This window comes from Tripterygium wilfordii, chromosome 6, assembly GCF_013401445.1.
Source record: "Tripterygium wilfordii isolate XIE 37 chromosome 6, ASM1340144v1, whole genome shotgun sequence".
In the NCBI taxonomy this organism is placed as follows: domain Eukaryota; kingdom Viridiplantae; phylum Streptophyta; class Magnoliopsida; order Celastrales; family Celastraceae; genus Tripterygium; species Tripterygium wilfordii.
In genome coordinates this window covers 1,037,190-1,055,520 of record NC_052237.1, presented here as the reverse complement: position 1 = coordinate 1,055,520, position 18,331 = coordinate 1,037,190, and the positions used below count along the sequence as shown (strand labels likewise).

The window sequence follows — 18,331 nt, the reverse complement described above, 5'->3', positions numbered from 1 at the left end:
TGAGTATAAGGAGTACTCCAGAAAGTACCAATTACAAACAGGAGAGAAACCTAACCTAAAGAGAGAGAGAAAATTCATCTTCTTTTTTTATTAAATTAAATCAGAACCATCAGATGTGAATCTACAGATCCAACGGCCTAAAAGATGAACAGGTTAATAGCCGGTGCATTACTGCACCGGCACTCCCCCGGGTCCAACTCACTTGAGTTAAGAAAAAGTCATGTTGCATGTTTAGGATGGGTTTTGACTATATTAATTCATTGGTTGGATATTGCCGAACCAATGTGAAACTAACTGTACCTTTTAGTCTGGGTATCATTGGCCAAACTCTTTCGAGAGCCCTCTTTCAACTACTTGAATTGTTGAAAAACCCAATATGCTAACGCGAAATATGTGATCAAACTTTATGATAATTAATTTTTAGCAAAAATGAATTACTACTAATGCACACATTTCTTTTATCACAATCTAAGTTAAATTGACTTAGTTGATAATCGGTTTTGAAACCAGCCTTGTTTGGTGAAGCGGGCTTGCTTCACCAAACATATCAAAAAGCATGGTGGTATCGTCCTCTCAAAAAAGTTCCAAATATTAATATTGAAATGAAATAAATAAAATTTTAAAAAAATATATTTTACATAATTTAACCGCTAACAACTCTATCAAACACCTCACAACTTATTTCATAATTTTAAACTCAATTTTTTTTTCACAACTTAACTACTAGCGTTGAAAATCAACACAACCATCCACCAAAACACACCTCATCATACCATTGTTGTCTGTCATAGTTCCGTTATAATCATCATTTATCAATCACTTTGTCTGTAAAGTCGAATTCTATCAACTTCGGGGTGAAAAAAACAAAAGAGGCCCACCCCTTCCACCTCGCCGGATGTCCAGCGCCACTTGTTTTTGGCATTTTGTATTGTTGAAGTCAATTCCTGTACAATCCAATATTTATTAATATGTAGGAAAATAAATAATAACAAGGACCCGACCCCTATCTTTTATGACATCTAGCTACTTCTTCCCGAACAGTCCACGATTTATTAATATGTAGGAGCCACGATTTATTAATAAGTACGAGGACAATACTTGTTTTTAAACTGACGGTCTTCATGATTTTTTTGTTGAAAAAAGATCGTTTATGCATCAACCCTTGTTAAACCGTGGGTTAACCCAAAAAACCTGGCTACCCATGACCTGACAGGTTAAAAGAAAACCCACCTGTGTTGTAAAATGATTTAAAAACAAAGAATATTTTATTTTTGTTAATGAATTATGAGGCCAAATGTGTAATTTACCTTTAATGGATACAAAAATATTTCATTTTTGTTAATGAATTTAGATTTTGTATTTGGTTTATGAATTATTTATTTGATTTGCTTATTGCTATAGAATTTAGTAAATTTTTATAGAAAAATTATGGTTAAATTGTACAGGTATGCTCCTCCTAAACCCTAAACTTGCTATATAGTATATAGTTATATAGTATATAACTATTAAACTATAAATATTTATTATTTTATTATTTATTAAAAACCCGATGTTCAACCTCCATCGTAACGGTTAAACCTCGAAACTCTTGATCTTTCAGCCTTGACGGTTCGATGGTGGATCGGTTTTAAAAACTATAATTGGGACCCCCAATATTCTTCTCTTTCTTTTTTTCTTTTTAAATAATGGGGATCCCAATCTAATACCGCACTTGCATTACAACTTTTTTTTAATGATGAACATTATATGCACCCAAAATTAATTAAGTACGCCCTAATTTTTATAAATCCCAACTAAAAACATAAGATTATCGAGTGTACCTTTTCTTATGGTTTTTTTAAAAAAAACAAACTATCCACACCCCAATCTCAAACACTAAACATGCAACTCTCCAAATATGGCAGCACCATCATCAGAAACCCATGCTGACCAAATCGTGTATTTGGCGCTCTTGAAATCATGTTGTCAGTTTGTGGCTTGTGTTAAACGAGTCAGAAAGATCTTCTTGCACATCACCTCTAACAACATCTCCAATAATAAAAAATAATGTACCACTTGATATGTGTTGATACTAATATCAAAAACTAATATCAAGTGTGTGATACAATGATAGCATATTTTAAGCACTTGATAAACAACTTTTTTTTTCTCATATATTTAGTATAAAAAGTGGCTTTAACATGAAAAGTGGAGTGGAGAGAAAAAAAATGATGGAGTGTTTGACACATGTCAATCAAAGAGTGGATGTGTGGGTCCAATTTTTCATCTTAGAGATACTATCAAGTGTTGTTTTGATCTCATTGTAGGCAGTAATCTTGTTTTACAAGTACCCATTGGAGTTGTTCTTGAATTTCGTTGCGCAACACCTCCATTCTCACTAGAAACAAACAAATCAAATTGACTTCTCGATGGCTCGATTTGGACAACAACAAGTTTCTCTTGGATCACCGGCTTCTCTTGAATCACCGTCGAAGAAGTGGTCATCGCCGATGTCTCCTTCTCCGTCGTTGGCGCCTCCATCGAAGATGAACAGAGAGTAAGCATACAACGATTCACTAAATTGTGCTAAAATCGTTCATAGACAAAACATACAACGATTCACTAAATCAATAATAAAATACAAGCCAAACAATTATAAAGAATCAAAGTAAAAGCAATATTAAAAAAAACACTTGAAATTACGTGGTTTGACAGTAGACTACGTTCACGGGTAACAAAGATGCAGATTCACTATATTGGAGAATATTACAAAGAGTAAACAAAATTTCTCTCACGGAATTAGCTCTCTCAAACTTAATTTTACTCGCACAACCGCTCATATCAAAGAATTAGAGTCCTTCATATATTTAATCCGAATATGACATCGGGCATTTGTGTCTTTTGCCTTGAGCGGATAATCCTTTGATCGAGTACAAACTCTCGAGTAACAATAGATATTCATTTTCGCTTAAGCGCAATATCGTTTGATCTAGTCAACACTCTTAGTTTTGATTGATAGACATGTTCGCTCGAGCGTTGTGACATTCACTAGGAGAAACCTATGTCTAATCTAGTGTTTTTATATATATATATATAAGGGCATAGTCAAGAATTGAGGTTAGGGGCCTACTAGAAGTTGATGAGGGTTCCCGGAATTTTTTTTATAACTATTTACAACATTACACCTATGTAAAATGATATTATTGATGTACATTCATCTTGATATTTGATGGTACAAAATAACCCAAAAAATTAGCATAAATATATATTAAAATTGATGCAAATTAATCAAAAACCATGTAAGATGAAATAATATATAAATGTATAATTAGAACACATAAGTATTGTTCATTATTATTAGGTAATAAGTAAAAGTAAACTTTTCAAATATTCTAGTCTAAATATACAAACATGTATATACGCTCATTAAAGAATACACATAATATATATAGATACATATACATATATATAGATACATGTAGTAGTCGTTTTTTCAAAAAAAAAATTGGCAAGACTACAGCCTACATGTGTAGTACGTGGACAATGACATTATTCACATAAATTAATAATGAAAGAAACACAAATCTGAAATCTGGATAGGGTTATATGAAACGCGATATCCCCTTCGCTTCTAGTCAAGCATAGTTTCACATTTTGATGCCGACATCAAAATTTGACAATTTGCATCTCAAACTGACTATTGCACTTTCAAAAGTGCATCAAAGACATTCGAAACACAAAAATATAATAGAACTTTCTACATGAAATATATGAATATATCTGTATATATGTCTCTATTGGTTTGAAATTTTGAATGTCGAATCGAGGATTTATTATTGTTATTATTATTATTGAATATGAATTTTTAATTTATTATTGAATATGGGTTTAGTTATTCCGACTCAACTCAGCTCGCAAAACGAGTTAATCACTCTTTCTTTTTTCTTTTTTTTTTTGTGAAAGACCGAGTTAATCACTCTTAACTAGACAGTATATGAACAATTGAATTCTATTTTGCCGAAAAGCAAAAGCATTAAGGCAACAAAAGATATAATAATAAAAGCAACTGATTTTGTTATTAAAAAAATGATCAAAATATGCATGTGAAAGATCAAATGGGGGGCCCTGCAGTAGATTTTCTACTGCAGGGTCTGCATTAGGCTCATTTGAGCCATCAATTTTTTTTTAAAAAATTACCTAAAAATAATAAATGTAATGTTTTTATTGTTTAGATCATCATTATGTTTTTTTTAAAAATTAAATTGATTGACAAAATATTAATACATATGTGAAGCATTTTTTACCGTTAGATTAAACACCTATTTATCTTGTTATCATCTCAATGAATTTAGTTTTTTTACCTTGAAAAAAAATATGATGTTAATCTATACACTAAATACTTTACATTTAATTTTTTCTAATAATTTATTAAAAATTATTAGAGTCCCTAATGGCTTTAATGCAAGCCCTGCAGTAGATGACCCACTGTAGGGCCCTAAAACTCTATGAAAGAAATGCTTTCTTCTTCTGAAGTTCTATATATCATGATGAAAATACATGAAAATTGTGGAAGTATAAACTCGAAACACGCTATGTCTATCTTGTAATGAATTTAATTTTTGTTTGAGATGAAAAAAATATCGTTCAACTTTTAAATATGATCAAAACTTATTCATAATTTTTTTTTAATTTTTTAATTTTTTTTTGAGTGCCTTACATTTATTAAAGCACTCGGTAATCGGTAAACAGTTACATTTATGATCAAAATCGATCTGCATATACAAGAAATTAATCATTCTTATCTCCTTAAGAGTTAAGACGCAAAAACGATAGTGTGGCCATTTCACGCACGTGACTGAAAACGCAATAAATCATCAGCCTCTTACGTATGCATGCTGACACCAGGCTGTTAATTTATTGAAGAACAGTTCATCAATTAATATATCATGAAAATGTTTTTATTTTTAATATCGTTGAGAAATATGTTTCTTGAACACTTATATATCTAACCCAATCGCACCCCTTATTATTATAAAAATATATTTGACTATATCTGGTTTCACACTGAAAATTTTGCTTCACATTTGACGAGTAAACAAAGGAGAGAGGCCCCACTAAGCCACGCGTTTTGGACGGTTAATTAGCATGTATTATGTAAGCAAATCTCGACCGTCTATCATAAAAAAAGAGAGAATATTTTTAACACGTGAATAAAAAGAGTCCGAAACAAGAAATAAAATTAAAATAGCCAGCGAGTGAAGATCTGTACAAAGCTATTTTTGTCTCTAGATTAGCGTTTTAGTTTTTTTTTTAATATAGGAAGGTATGCCTTTTAATTTAAAAATTTTAAAGAATGGCAGGTATTTCGATAGAAAAAAATCAAAAAATAACTGGTTTCATGACACCTCATCGGAAGCATACGGTTGTTTTTATTTATATTGATAAAAATAAAATGTCTTTTCTTCCAAGGCTACAGAGAAATATCTATTCATCATCACTCTAATTTAGTCACGCGGGTTTAATTTGTCCCATCTTCCAATGGAATATATGCTATATGTACCACATCTATAATAGAGGTTAATCAGACCTCATATATAGTTGAATTAATAGAAAGAAATGGTGAGAGCTCCCTACTTTGATAAAGATGGCGTCAAGAAAGGTGCGTGGAGTGCTGAAGAAGACGATAAGTTAAGATCTTACATTCAGAAATATGGCCTCTGGAATTGGCGCGAGTTACCCAAACTTGCCGGTACGTTATCATCTTTGTTTCTTCTATATCTACCACTCAATGAGCTAGCAGGGTGGTCCATTTCGCCATGAGAAAAAGAAATGAATATCTAGATCTCTACACAATAGTTGTTTTTTGGGCCGAAATTTATACAGGTAGGGGCACAAAAGTGGGAAAAGCTAACGGAATCAGGATTTCAAGTGGAAATATCCCAACTAATTAGTTCAAACTCTCGGCTTGGGCATCGTTGACCCTAAATCTGGAGGGGTTCTCTACACAGCAGTTATTAATTACTAATCCTCGTTATACAATGCTGAATTGATGACCCATGTAGAACATAAGAAGAATTGTTTGGATTTGACAGGTTTGCAAAGATGTGGAAAGAGTTGCAGGCTAAGATGGATGAACTACCTCAAGCCGGATGTTAAGCTCGGGAGATACACGAAAGAAGAGGATGATTTAATCATCAAATTGCATGAAAAATATGGAAGAAAGTAATCTTCATCTAAATAATAAACACAATAGCAGTAGTAATATGAAGTTGTTAATTACCAAATTAATTAAGTTGATCTCTTGGTGCAGATGGTCTAAGATCGCTGCTGAGTTACCGGGGAGGACGGACAACGAAATAAAGAACCACTGGCACACCCATCTGAAGAAGCACTCAAGGTCTCAGGAGACTGAATCGCACGGTGATTTAATAACCCAAAACAGCAGCAGCAGCAGCAGCGAGTCTGAGGCTAAAACTAGTAGTATTTGTGATGTTCCGTTTCACATGATATTAGAGAGCTCTCCTTTGTCCCCCGAAGAGGCATCGCCCTGTGATTTTTCTCCCACTAACATCTCTTCTTCTGATTCTTTAATTGGCACAAACTACAGTGCTGAAGGAGGAGGAGATCATAGTCTGGGATCAATACTGGAAATGTGTCAAGAACTTACGAGTACTGGGGATTTCTGGACCGAACCATTTGTAGCTGATAATATGTACGATGAATCCCATCAATTGTCCGTTGAAGGTGGATTTTTGTTGTCTCCGTACTATGATGATGATCTGGATCTGTTCCACCAAGTGATGAATGAACTACCCAATCTTCACTGATGTGGGTATTTTATGTACTATTTTGTGCTGGTGACCAAAATTAAGCCACTTAATCGTTGTACTATTCAAACTGTTAAATAAAATATCAATGGATTCACTACTTGCTTAAACTTGATTATTATTGTAAGATATTATTCGCTTTATCAAATTCAAGTCCAAGCCGGTTTTTCAAGTCCGGGTCCAACCTCAACTCATCATAGGGCTTGTATTGATACTTCCAAATTACTGAAAAAAGGGATTGATTTTTTGGGTGCTCATATATAGATAGTATGGCAACTTATAAGATTGATTATAGAATTCATAAACTCAAAGCTCTGTATATTTTGGGTTAATTCAAATAAATTAAAAGAATGACCCGCAGCCGCAGGTTAAAAAAAAACAAAAGAGAATTCAATGACACTTCCATAAAGGCTCAACATATTCCTCAAAAGTCCACATAGATGAAGGCGTAGAAAGCCCCCAATTATCCAATTTACGGCCAATAATTCAAATTTAGACTGTGCATATAATACTAGAATAGTGCTTATTTTTAAGTACAAAAGCAAATCATGCTGGGTGGGTAAGAGCTCGCATATTGCCGAACATTCTACATCTCAATAATCAAGAAATTAAATTGATTGGATTATTGGAAAAATGGGATGTAGCAGGTTTATTGGATCGCCAAGGCCCATTCAGCAGCTTTATGGACCAACTCATGGGCTGATCTTGAGATTATATTAAAAGCTCAATAAATAACGCTATTGAGGCCCACTACACTACTGTCAATTAAACTCACTTCTCCACCATATTTGGTTTACAAACAGTACTAATTTGAGACTAGAGAGTCTCCTTCCATAACCAAATATGCCTTGTTTGCCTCTTTGGTTCTATTACGTGAATGGAAATTCTGATAAACTTTTTACAGTGGGTAATGTCTACAACCAGGGGACAATCCGCCACCCCCACGCATTAGCCAAATTAAAAGAATGTAGCTTTTTAAGTACTGAAGCTTTAAATCATATTGGAGCAATAGAGACAAATAAGCCACCTTTGGTTAACGTTTAACTCTTGGGAGGCTTATCATTGTACCTTATATTTACTGCTACTGCTCTCTTTCTCGGGTTCCATGTGACTTTGAGTAGGATATCGTCCAATGCACTTAATTGCACTGCCATATAACAACAGCGGCAGCAGAGACCAGGACAACTGAAACCCAAGAAACTTCTCCTCAACCCCCCAAGGGCCCAAACACTCTGCCATCTCTCCTCTTCGATTCTTTAATTTATTTCATGTAAGCTTTAGTAGAGTATTTGGATTGGGAATTGCAGATGGAAATGGTATCTTATCCTGCTACAGGTCCCACTGTTGTATTAACTACTGCCTTTTCTCGTCCTTTTCTTCTTCTTCTTCTCCTCTATCTGTGGCCCGGCTCAGCATTGATGGTTCCATATCTTGGTTCCTAAATTGAAGATCAATTTTGACTGAAAAATCAATATATTAACTCTAATTAATAGGATCTCTCAAGAATGAAAATGCCAATTTTTCTTCTTTGTGAAACCATGAAAAGCAATGATAGCAAAAATTTGCTATTCTGCAATCAAACATAATGACATTTTTTTTTTGAACTTCGGGGAATACTAAGTCCTAAATGAATCAATCTGCATCAGATAAAACAAGTATGAGGCAACCGTTACTGAAGCGGGTGGTTCCACTATGTCATACAAACTTTTGTGCAACAATTGGAAAAAAAAAAGAGCATTTACAGAGCCAGTGGTTCATCTTAATTGTGTAGAGTTACTGTCACCTACTGCTCATACTTGATCCAGGGTCATCTTGGATTGGATTCGGAAACTTAAAAAATTTGGACCATCAATTATCAAAAGCTAATGATCAAATACCATACAAGCTTGCCTTTATTGTCTACATCCATATGAGTCTAAACTAGGACCGTCAGATCACATGCACACAAATTTTAAATTTGATTACAAGATAAATTGGGTCAAAACCCGATGCGTGATTACAACTAGAGGTGGCAAAAAAAACTGCTTCAGGTCGGACAACAACACTTGTTTATAAAATATTTACATGTCTGGACCCTAATTCGGATTGATTTAAATCCGGACAAGTAAATCGGATAATAACCTAATCCGAGTTAGGACCCAGATAAGTAAATTGGACAAGATTTATGTATTTGGACTCGGACCCGGTTTTTAAACTTGACAAAAAATTTGTATTTAGATTTGAATTTCAAACATATAACTTATGTTCAAATTTGGTTTATTCCAAATTAGACAAATTCGTTCATCCGAACTAGATAGAATTTTACCTCTCCTAACTACATAGTATTGTATAGGAAAACTAAACTATCTAAGTTGACCCTAAAGAGATTCATCAACTAATTAACTATCACCTAAACGGTTAAGTTGTTATCAAATACCAACAACACCACTTAACACAAAGGTTCCCATAACTTTAATAAATCGAGAAGAAGCAACCCTTTTTGCGGTTGTCTTTATGACTTTATACCATTTCTTAGCCGCTTTAAGCCCAAGCATTATGATAGCAATCTATGAGGCAGTGGTACATAGCCATGTATAGGAAAATATTGTTCAGGAGGGTAAGACCGTAAATTTAACCCATTAGTTTCCCTCTTTTGACTATAAAAGCCAAAAGAACAAAAGAAAGAAAGAATATGCAATTTATCACATTTTCCCATATTAACTTATTTTAATATTTTTCTTTATTTATTATTTTTATTCATAAATAATTATTATTATTCCCTTGCCAGAAACTAAGAGACACTAGACGATAGGGACCAAAACAGATACCACAAATTTCAACCCTACATATCAAAGATTCAAAGTCATGTTTTGTCTTTGTTTGGTCTCAAAACATAATAACAAAAAGAGCAAAAACAAAAAAAAATATTATTATTCTTATCTTATAATAATCCACTCATCAGTTATCACCATTTTGTTTTCAATGGCCCGTACTTAAAGATTTTATGACAGTAGCTGATTTTCTCTCTGAAATATCAACTTCTTTCCAACCCATCACTGATCACTCCTTTTCTCTCTCTCTCTATTTTTTCTCTCTGTTTTATCTGAAGCAGCTGGAGTCACTTTCAAATGTACTAGCGATGAACTGTTCTCTGATTCAGTCTCATCAGCAATGTTGGACCTGCGAAATCTGGACCGTCTGATTGTTATTGTTACAATGACCATTGATTTTCCTCCTCTTGATATCTCTCTCTGTCCTTAATGAAGAACTACTAGCGGTGGTGGTAGTGCCATTGGTCTTTTCACTTACAGAGCCCGAAAAATGCCGGTCAAGCACATTGACTGGTGTATCCGAGCTTGACATCTCATCAAACACTGTCTCATATCCATCAATGGCGATTTCCTGCATCACATTGAAGCATTGTTGCATGCTTTCCTGCGACAGAACCGCCACACACGTTACTAAAAGAACAAAAAAAAAGAACAAATTGTGCCTTAATAAGCCAAGCGAAACGATGAACTTACCTTGTTTACATATGAACAGGGAAGAATTGCATTTCTAAGGCATGCGTACTGGGAGGGAAATAGTTCATGAGAAGCAGAGAGTAGTGCTGATACAGCAATTATAGATGGCTTGAACTCTAAAAGCTGAATATCTATTCACAATCAAATCAAAGCATAAATCAGCTTTTCGATCTTTAGGTTCGCAATGTGCTTGTAAAAATGCCAATCTGGGTATTTCATTACCGTGTTGAGCTTTGAGGATGATGTTGATGGATTGAGCTCTAAGAGTGTGCATCAATGGTGGGTCTTTTATGTTGAATAGAGAAATGAAGTAAGAAATGAAAGCGAAGGGAGTGATTGAGCGCATCCGCCATTTTAGAGCTCCAAGGACGAGAAACTCCATTCTTTTTATCGATTGCGGGTCAAATATGAAACCACCAACACCCTGTACCAGAGATTCAATTCAGTGCCTAAAAGGGCTCGAACAATGATCTGCATTAGAAGAAGATTAATAGACCATTTAGTCCTAACATATATATAGTACCTGAATGTCAGTGAAGGTGAGCTCTGTTTTCCTCATCTTCGCAGCAAGAGAAACACAGGCGATTGAAAGAAGCTTAATGGCCCATGGCTTCGGTTGCTGCAATTACAAATTATGTGAAGGTTTCAGTCAGATCTCAAAACAATCCAAGCTACCATTTTCTTCTTAAAAAAGACGAAGTTTCTTTACCGGGATTCCTTGGCTTGATAGAAACCGATCGAGGTAATTCACAGCCAGATACGATAAGAACGGATCAAAGTTGCATGAAATCTGAATGACAAATCAGATTCACTTAATTCAAGATAGAATCCTTAATCTTGTGTGAATGTATTGATATCTTTTTTTCTTTACCTGCAAGATTGAAGAAATGCCTTCTCGTCTAACAGAGACATCAAAATCTCTGGCTTTAAGCATCTTAGAGTAGTCATCAGTGAGCATATGGTCAGGTTCAATGAGGAAGAGCGAAAGAAGTGTGTTGGAATCTTCATCGTTGAAACTGGTTACTGGGTTTTCAAGATCCAACTCCATTGTTTGAAGGTTTCAGTACTAGTGTTGAAGATAGAGCACAAAGGATATTGTTTGAATAGGTAAAGCTGAGAGATCTAGAGAGAGAGGGAGAGTGAAATGTTAAAGGTGGTGAAGACTTGAACTACACTCCTTGTGAAGTTCGCTGGCGTTCTTTATAGTGTAATGATACATTGACATTTGCTCTGGGAAGGATGAGAACTGGTTAGTGTGGGCAAGGTTTCCGGTCAATGGGACCAGAGCTGTTACTGCTCTATTTTTCTTAATAAAATTCTAAGAATTAATGTCAAAGTAGTTGCTTTTGACCTTTTCCTAATATTCCAAGGAACTTTTGCGAGTTGCATATTAGAAGTGTAATTTCGCTTGAAAATGATTATTGCAAGTTTTTTTATCAACTAACTATAGAGGCGTGAATAAGGTAGAAATAAACATTTTTTTTAAATCTAGGAATCACTAAGTCCAACATATCTTTCGAACAATTAGGTGGGTGATAACTTTGAATCTCATAACAGTTCGTGTCATGTTGATAACAAGTAAGACTGGGTCAAAACCAAGGATAGAGGCCCGAAAGTGGGAGAAGTTCACGGAATCAGAATTTTACAAAGAAATATCCAAACTAATTGATTCGAACTCTCAACCTCAGATAACATAGGTCCTAAGTCCGGAGATATAACTAACTAGAATATCGCCAAGTAGTTGAAAATTGAAATAGATACTCCAAAGCGAATGCTCTTATATTATTTCAAACAGAACACTCTTTTGAGTGTAAGGTGTTTTCCTTTTCGGTTCATCCATAAAAAATCCATATAGCTATCAATAAATTGTTGATACCATTAATTCTCATTATCACCTTCAACATTGCCACCTATCACCTGTGATATTGATATGATGAACTCTCAGTGTCACCAAAACAAGGATAAACACATTTCTGGATACTTATTGGACTGTCACCCTCGATTATCCCCAAATCCCAGTAATGCTAATAATATATCATCCACCTACAATATATTATTCATCAAACAAGCAATAAAATACGAGGACAATGACAAGTTTTTGAAAACGTTGCCTCTTTACACACCAAACCATATAACCACTCCAAGGGAATTTCATTCCCAACACTATTTTTAAAGGACGTCCCAAACATCACGCTGCAATCTGGAGTCTATATACAGTCTCTCTCTCTCTCTCTCTATATATGTGTGTGTGTGTGTGTGTCAAGACAGGGATGACAGCTTGGCGCTTTGACCTTGTAGTGAATGAGAGTTTTCTTTTCTTACAAATGAAAAAGCCTATGGAGAAGACAAAACAACTGCACTAATTTGCACGCTAACACGTAATTTAAACATCAAATAAGACTTGGATTAATTACGTGAGTTGTTTATTTATGACGTGTTATGATCGAACTCTAAGAAGAAAATGCCAAGAGTTGAATTAAGTGGCCAGGGAGTTAGCTTTTCTATATCACTATTGACCAGAAATAAAGGGCGTACGTATATATTAAGACCCTCTTGTATATTTTCTGCTCAAGCATTCATGATTCATGCATAGATGTGCATGAAGCGCATTACATATATATTGCTTGTTAGTTTGATTTTTTTTTATTGAAAATGTCATCATATAAGCTTGCCCTTTTAAACATCTGAATGGCTATAAACTCGGACAATCAGACCCCCACTCACAGAAGTTTCTCACCCCATGGCATGATAAGTTGGCCAAAGCCCAATCAAAACGAAACTCAAAATCTTTCGAATCCATACAGTTTGGTCTCAAAGAGAATCACTCTACTATCAATCTATCACCCTCTAGTCCTGGCTTGTTACTTAAGCTAGTAAACAGTATTCAATCACTGTATGCATAGTGCAGGATGGCTATACCATGCATAAGCATGCATACGTGCACCCATGTTGTCATGCGAAAGCCGAGCAGATTATGTAAAGAGGACTTTGATTTCACAAGTACATTAATAAGAAACTAATCGGTGTTTAATTAGTAAATAGAAGGACAGGCACGAAAGCAGACTTACGGAACTTTTTAAACAAAATACCTAGAATATTCACTCTTTTGTCTTTTAAAACCTTATATATATATATATATATATATATATATATATATATATCAAATCATGGTCCCTTTTTCTAGCACCATTAAATCCTAATGGGAACACAAGCCGTAAGTGCTTACTCCAAAAGCCAAATAATTAGACATATGGACATTGTTAAGTGAAAAAGAACCCCACATAACTAACCAGTGCACCTACTTTTGAAATTTTGCACACCAAAATCCATTCAAGATTTTGACTCATAATGTCTTCAAATGGTTGAAAACCCACATGGAGCAACTTCCTTTTTGCCCTAACTTTAATACTTTTATCATGGGTTTGCTTCCATGGATGCAATCATCCAACCGCTGTATTACGCCTGGCCTTCTCTATTGTTTGCATGTATGCATGTTCAAGATCACCGAAAGAAAGGCCGAGTTAGTGCAATATAAGGCAACATAACGACCGTATATGTCCACAATGAGGTAATGATGATATCGGGGTTGGATGGTCAGGATTGCGAGGTTTGGTCAAAGGGCTTGACCTTGACCAGGGTCGAGAATGCCATTAGAGAGAAAACATAATGATTACAAGAAATGGACATGTACTAGTAATAATGCAAAAAGTTAGGTCCACTAACTTGATAATTAGTCTGGGACAAACAATAATTGGACGACAATCCAATTATTAGTGGGCTGCCTTGATGCCTTTGTCGAGTTTTAGTAGTCCCTTCTGTTATACACAAGCTGCCTATGAAAGCTCCTAGCACAGCTTTAGTGCCCTTTTCCGGTACGTATGGATCATATAATGTACCATTAATTGGTTTCCTCATATTTTTTTTCCAAATCATTTTTTGGTGCCAACAATATTTAATGAGTGTAAATAAACGGTCATGTGAAAAATTGATATGTGTTGATCTAACGATCCGAGTTTCAAATTCCAATTTCCACCAATTCTATAATTTGCCCCGATATTGTTTAAGAAATATTACAGTTAGATCATTCGTATTTAAAATTTTTTATAGTGTGACCCCATAGGATTCCATTATCAATTGTTTAAATTTCGTTTGTATGAGAGAATACTTAATCATTCTCTAGCTGAGATGAGTTTCACTTATTGAAGACAGAAACACCTTATAATTATATAGTTATAAAATTAGGGTTGAGATGTGAGACCAAAAATGTAAATATCAAAAGAAACCAAGTAACTTTCATCACTTCGAATATTGTACCTTTTTTTTTGGGTTGCTTCAAGTTTGCTCCATCTCATATTCTCACGCACCCACAGTCTCTTCATCCATTCATGATTAATCAACTTTTATAGGGGGTAAGATTATGATTAATTATTTACCATACTCCCATTAACCTTTCATTTTCTTCCTTTAATTTGCTTTTCTTGCTCGGTATCTTATTCTTTCTTTGACGAAAACAATGGAATATTACCCTCTCTCTGTATTGGTGCAAGAGAAAGACTAAAGAAAATCTATTTTTATTCGGAAGACCAACTACCCCTTTTACTTTTCTCTCTCCCCCCTTGCGATAAAATCGTTAATTAAGTGCATTTAACAAGATTAACATTAATTTAGACCAAAAAAAATACTCCACTATCTATGAAGGATTAAGGATAGACTTAATTTGTGGGAGGAACTGAAGGGGCTTTCCACGCTTGGACTCACAATTTTAAAGTGCAGAGAAATTACCCACGCGCAGTCACGTGATGATAAGTGTAAGTTTCACGCCATTCCCCCCATGCAGCTAACACAATGATTACTTGGCTTCTTTAGTAGAAGTTGAAAACGCTGTCGTAGCACTGTCAGCCAGCCAGCACACAGTGAGAGCGAGACGGATCAGTTTTCCTGTTGGTTCCAATAATTCCCAACCCGGTACTTTTCGTTCCATTTGTTTCACTCTACTTGTTGGGTTCTCCATGCCGAATCAAAGATAATTACAAATGGGCCGGCACGAAGTTTGGAAAATTTCCATGGTCTTGCAGACTTCAAGCCCATGTTTGAAGGTTCCTAATGGGCAGATATTCCGTACTCTAAAGTAGGCCCAGATAAAGATATCTACCTTTCGGGCCATTCAAACTAGGCCCAAAAATCGGGATCCCCCGCACTTGTTGAATGATCTTAGACATGTGGCTATGTGGCCACACGCCTTATCTACTTTGCGTTTGTGGTCGTTGCGCACTCGCTTCTTTTTCACCATATTTGCAGATAAACATGGCCACCGTACCAGTATCAACTAATAAAACAACTCTAATTTCTCTCAAGAATTCTCAACCATGGCTTCCTCTACTCTTTCTTCTGCAACCCCGTCACAGGTGAATTTCTTAATTTCATAAACAGTACTGAATACTTGAAACCGGAGAGGACTTGCTTTTTAGAGATTCAATTTGGTATGCGTTTTCTTTGCAGCTATGTTCGAGCAAGAGTGGCATGTTCAACCCATCAATTACTTTTCTTGCTAAGCCATCGAGGATTCATGTGGTGAGGAAGGAGAAAGCGATGAGAATCACGTGCCAGGCTACGAGCATTGCCGATGATAGAGTACCTGACATGGAAAAGAGACAGCTCTTGAATCTGCTTCTATTGGGAGCTATCTCACTTCCTACTGCTGGCATGTTGGTTCCCTATGCTTCCTTCTTTGTCCCACCCGGGTAAGCTTCAATCACTTTTATATTCTTACTAATATTCTCCCCTTCCTTTTACCTGGATGATTTGACTTAGTAGTTGATGTTGCTCACCTTGTTGGTTTGATCATCACTTGTTTGACAAAAAGCGCAAGAGAAAAATTTCACTTTAATCAGATACGTTTCTATGTATATTTGAAAGTCTGTAATTTTGTTGGGATGTATTAGGAGAACAAAGGAAAAATGGGAAACACAGGATGGAGTTATTCTTAACGAGTTATTTTCATAATTTATTAATTTGGTACCATTTTTGATGCTGATATGTTGACCTCCTCATCTCTCAATCTTTGTTAGCCTGTATGGATTGATTGTCGAGTTCGTAGCTTCTGTACTTGTATGGTTTTAGTGGTAATTTTGGGTTTGTGAGGTGCAAAATTTTGCCTTAATGCTAATGTTAAAAGTTACGAATAACAGGAGTGGTGGTGGTGCTGGTGGTACTGTTGCCAAAGATGCCGTTGGTAATGATGTCATTGCATCTGAATGGCTTAAGACCCATGGCCCTGGAGATCGAACTCTCACACAAGGATTAAAGGTACCATAGTCATTATTCATTAATGATATCTTGCTAGCCTAATTGCATTACTAGAATAATGTTTTCTTGGAAAGTTTTTTTTTTTTTTTTTAAAATAAATTAAGATGCTTTAAATGACAATCATATAAGTATTTACTATTTAAGTTGATAATTTCGTGCAACCACCTTTTCTGAGTTGCTATATTAATGATTTTAACAATCAAGTAGTAAGTTTGAGAAGTTTTACATTTGAACCTCTGGGGAAAGCTGTTACCATTTCTCACAAATTCATCAAAGAAAGACTTTGTTTTTGAAACTATCCCATCAAGAAATATCTGGTTTCCATGCCCATCAGTTTGCCATTTCAAGATGCTGCATTAAAATTTGTTTTCCTTGGAAAATTTTCGACGTAATAGTGTGGTGATGCTTTATAGATACTGTCATTGCTATATCTTGGATAAAACCATTAATATCTCATCTGGAATACTGAAATATAAGTTAAAAACTATAATGTATTATTACTGTGTATAAAATGAAATGCATGTTTTAGAGTCAATTATGGTCTTAGCAGAAGTCCTATCTGCACACTATTTCTCTCCGCATGCTCAGACATTCCAGAGTAATCAAATTCATGTTTCTTTTGCAAGTGTAAAATAATCGGAATTTTGTTTATGGATTTCAGGGAGACCCCACTTATCTTGTTGTGGAGAAAGACAGAACTCTGGCTACTTATGGAATTAATGCTGTCTGCACTCACCTTGGTTGTGTTGTGCCATTCAACACAGCAGAGAAAAAATTCATCTGTCCCTGCCATGGATCCCAGTACAATGATCAAGGAAGAGTTGTAAGAGGACCTGCGCCTCTGGTAAGTTAGCTGAAACTTTTATCCTTTTCCTGGTTGTCTATTATTGCTAGACCGAGAGCAATCTACAAGGACAAAAGAATAAAGAGGAATGCTTACTGTCCTAAAAGTTACATGACCCAAGCAAGCGTGAGATTTAAGTTCTCCACTGACTACTAAGCCATATAAGATTAAATGGAGATGTTTTCACAGCATCCTTCATGCACTGCCAACTAGATATCATATCCAAACATATGAGAACACAGGACTCGCGAATTGGGATTCCTGATTACGCCTCCAAAAGTTCTTGGAAGTCAAATGCAGCATATTATGATTACTTTCTCCATAAGTGTGTTTTTCTCCTGCTTGTTGGCAACATTAGCTAACTTTAGTTTTACTTTCTGTAACAGTCGTTGGCTTTAGCTCATGCTGATATAGATGATGGGAAGGTAGTGTTTGTTCCATGGGTTGAGACTGATTTCAGAACCGGCGAGGAACCATGGTGGTCTTAAACAACCTGCTTCACCTCATTCCGCCCTGTTTTCCAATTCATGTAATGGATAATGGATTTCTGTTTTGCAACATTGTGTAAACATTCTGTTTCATGGAGCAGTGCCTTGTAAAATTGTTTCATAAGATAATAGGAGACAAATCATGTGGAAATGACAGACAATCTGTACTTCGTTTGTTGGTACTCAAGATTCAGAAAGTCATCTATATGGCCTCTAATCTCTATTGAAACTGCAATTTGTGTGATGGCCGTTGGTGGGTTTAGGATTCTTCTCTTCGAAAACTTCAAAGAGCATACTAATAAGAAGATCAACTGCTATTTTTTTTAAAAAATTTTTCGAAGGCAATAATTAGAAGCGCTTTATTAGAAAAAGCGAACGAGAAGA

The 18,331-nt window shown here is 35.3% G+C and overlaps 3 protein-coding genes across 3 annotated transcripts; 2 read left to right on the top strand and 1 right to left on the bottom strand.

Annotated features, from left to right (window-relative positions):
* The first annotated feature begins 5,496 nt into the window (after nt 1–5,496).
* Nucleotides 5,497–6,916, top strand: LOC120000830 (transcription factor MYB10-like). Its single transcript, XM_038848986.1, has 3 exons — nt 5,497–5,728; nt 6,072–6,201; nt 6,290–6,916. Exons 1-3 carry the CDS (start codon nt 5,596–5,598, stop codon nt 6,804–6,806), a joined length of 780 nt encoding a protein of 259 aa, XP_038704914.1. The 5' UTR covers nt 5,497–5,595; the 3' UTR covers nt 6,807–6,916.
* Nucleotides 6,917–9,690: 2,774 nt separating this feature from the next.
* On the bottom strand, nt 9,691–11,530 carry LOC120000779 (putative cyclin-D6-1). The gene is made up of 6 exons (XM_038848901.1): nt 11,181–11,530; nt 11,019–11,099; nt 10,833–10,928; nt 10,532–10,733; nt 10,310–10,440; nt 9,691–10,220 (listed from the first exon to the last, which is right to left on the bottom strand). The coding sequence occupies exons 1-6, from the start codon at nt 11,355–11,357 to the stop codon at nt 9,951–9,953; spliced, it is 957 nt and encodes a 318-aa protein (XP_038704829.1). The 5' UTR covers nt 11,358–11,530; the 3' UTR covers nt 9,691–9,950.
* Nucleotides 11,531–15,556: 4,026 nt separating this feature from the next.
* Nucleotides 15,557–18,178, top strand: LOC120000650 (cytochrome b6-f complex iron-sulfur subunit, chloroplastic). Its single transcript, XM_038848778.1, has 5 exons — nt 15,557–15,714; nt 15,809–16,050; nt 16,498–16,615; nt 17,277–17,459; nt 17,846–18,178. The coding sequence occupies exons 1-5, from the start codon at nt 15,676–15,678 to the stop codon at nt 17,945–17,947; spliced, it is 684 nt and encodes a 227-aa protein (XP_038704706.1). The 5' UTR covers nt 15,557–15,675; the 3' UTR covers nt 17,948–18,178.
* Nucleotides 18,179–18,331: the final 153 nt, after the last annotated feature.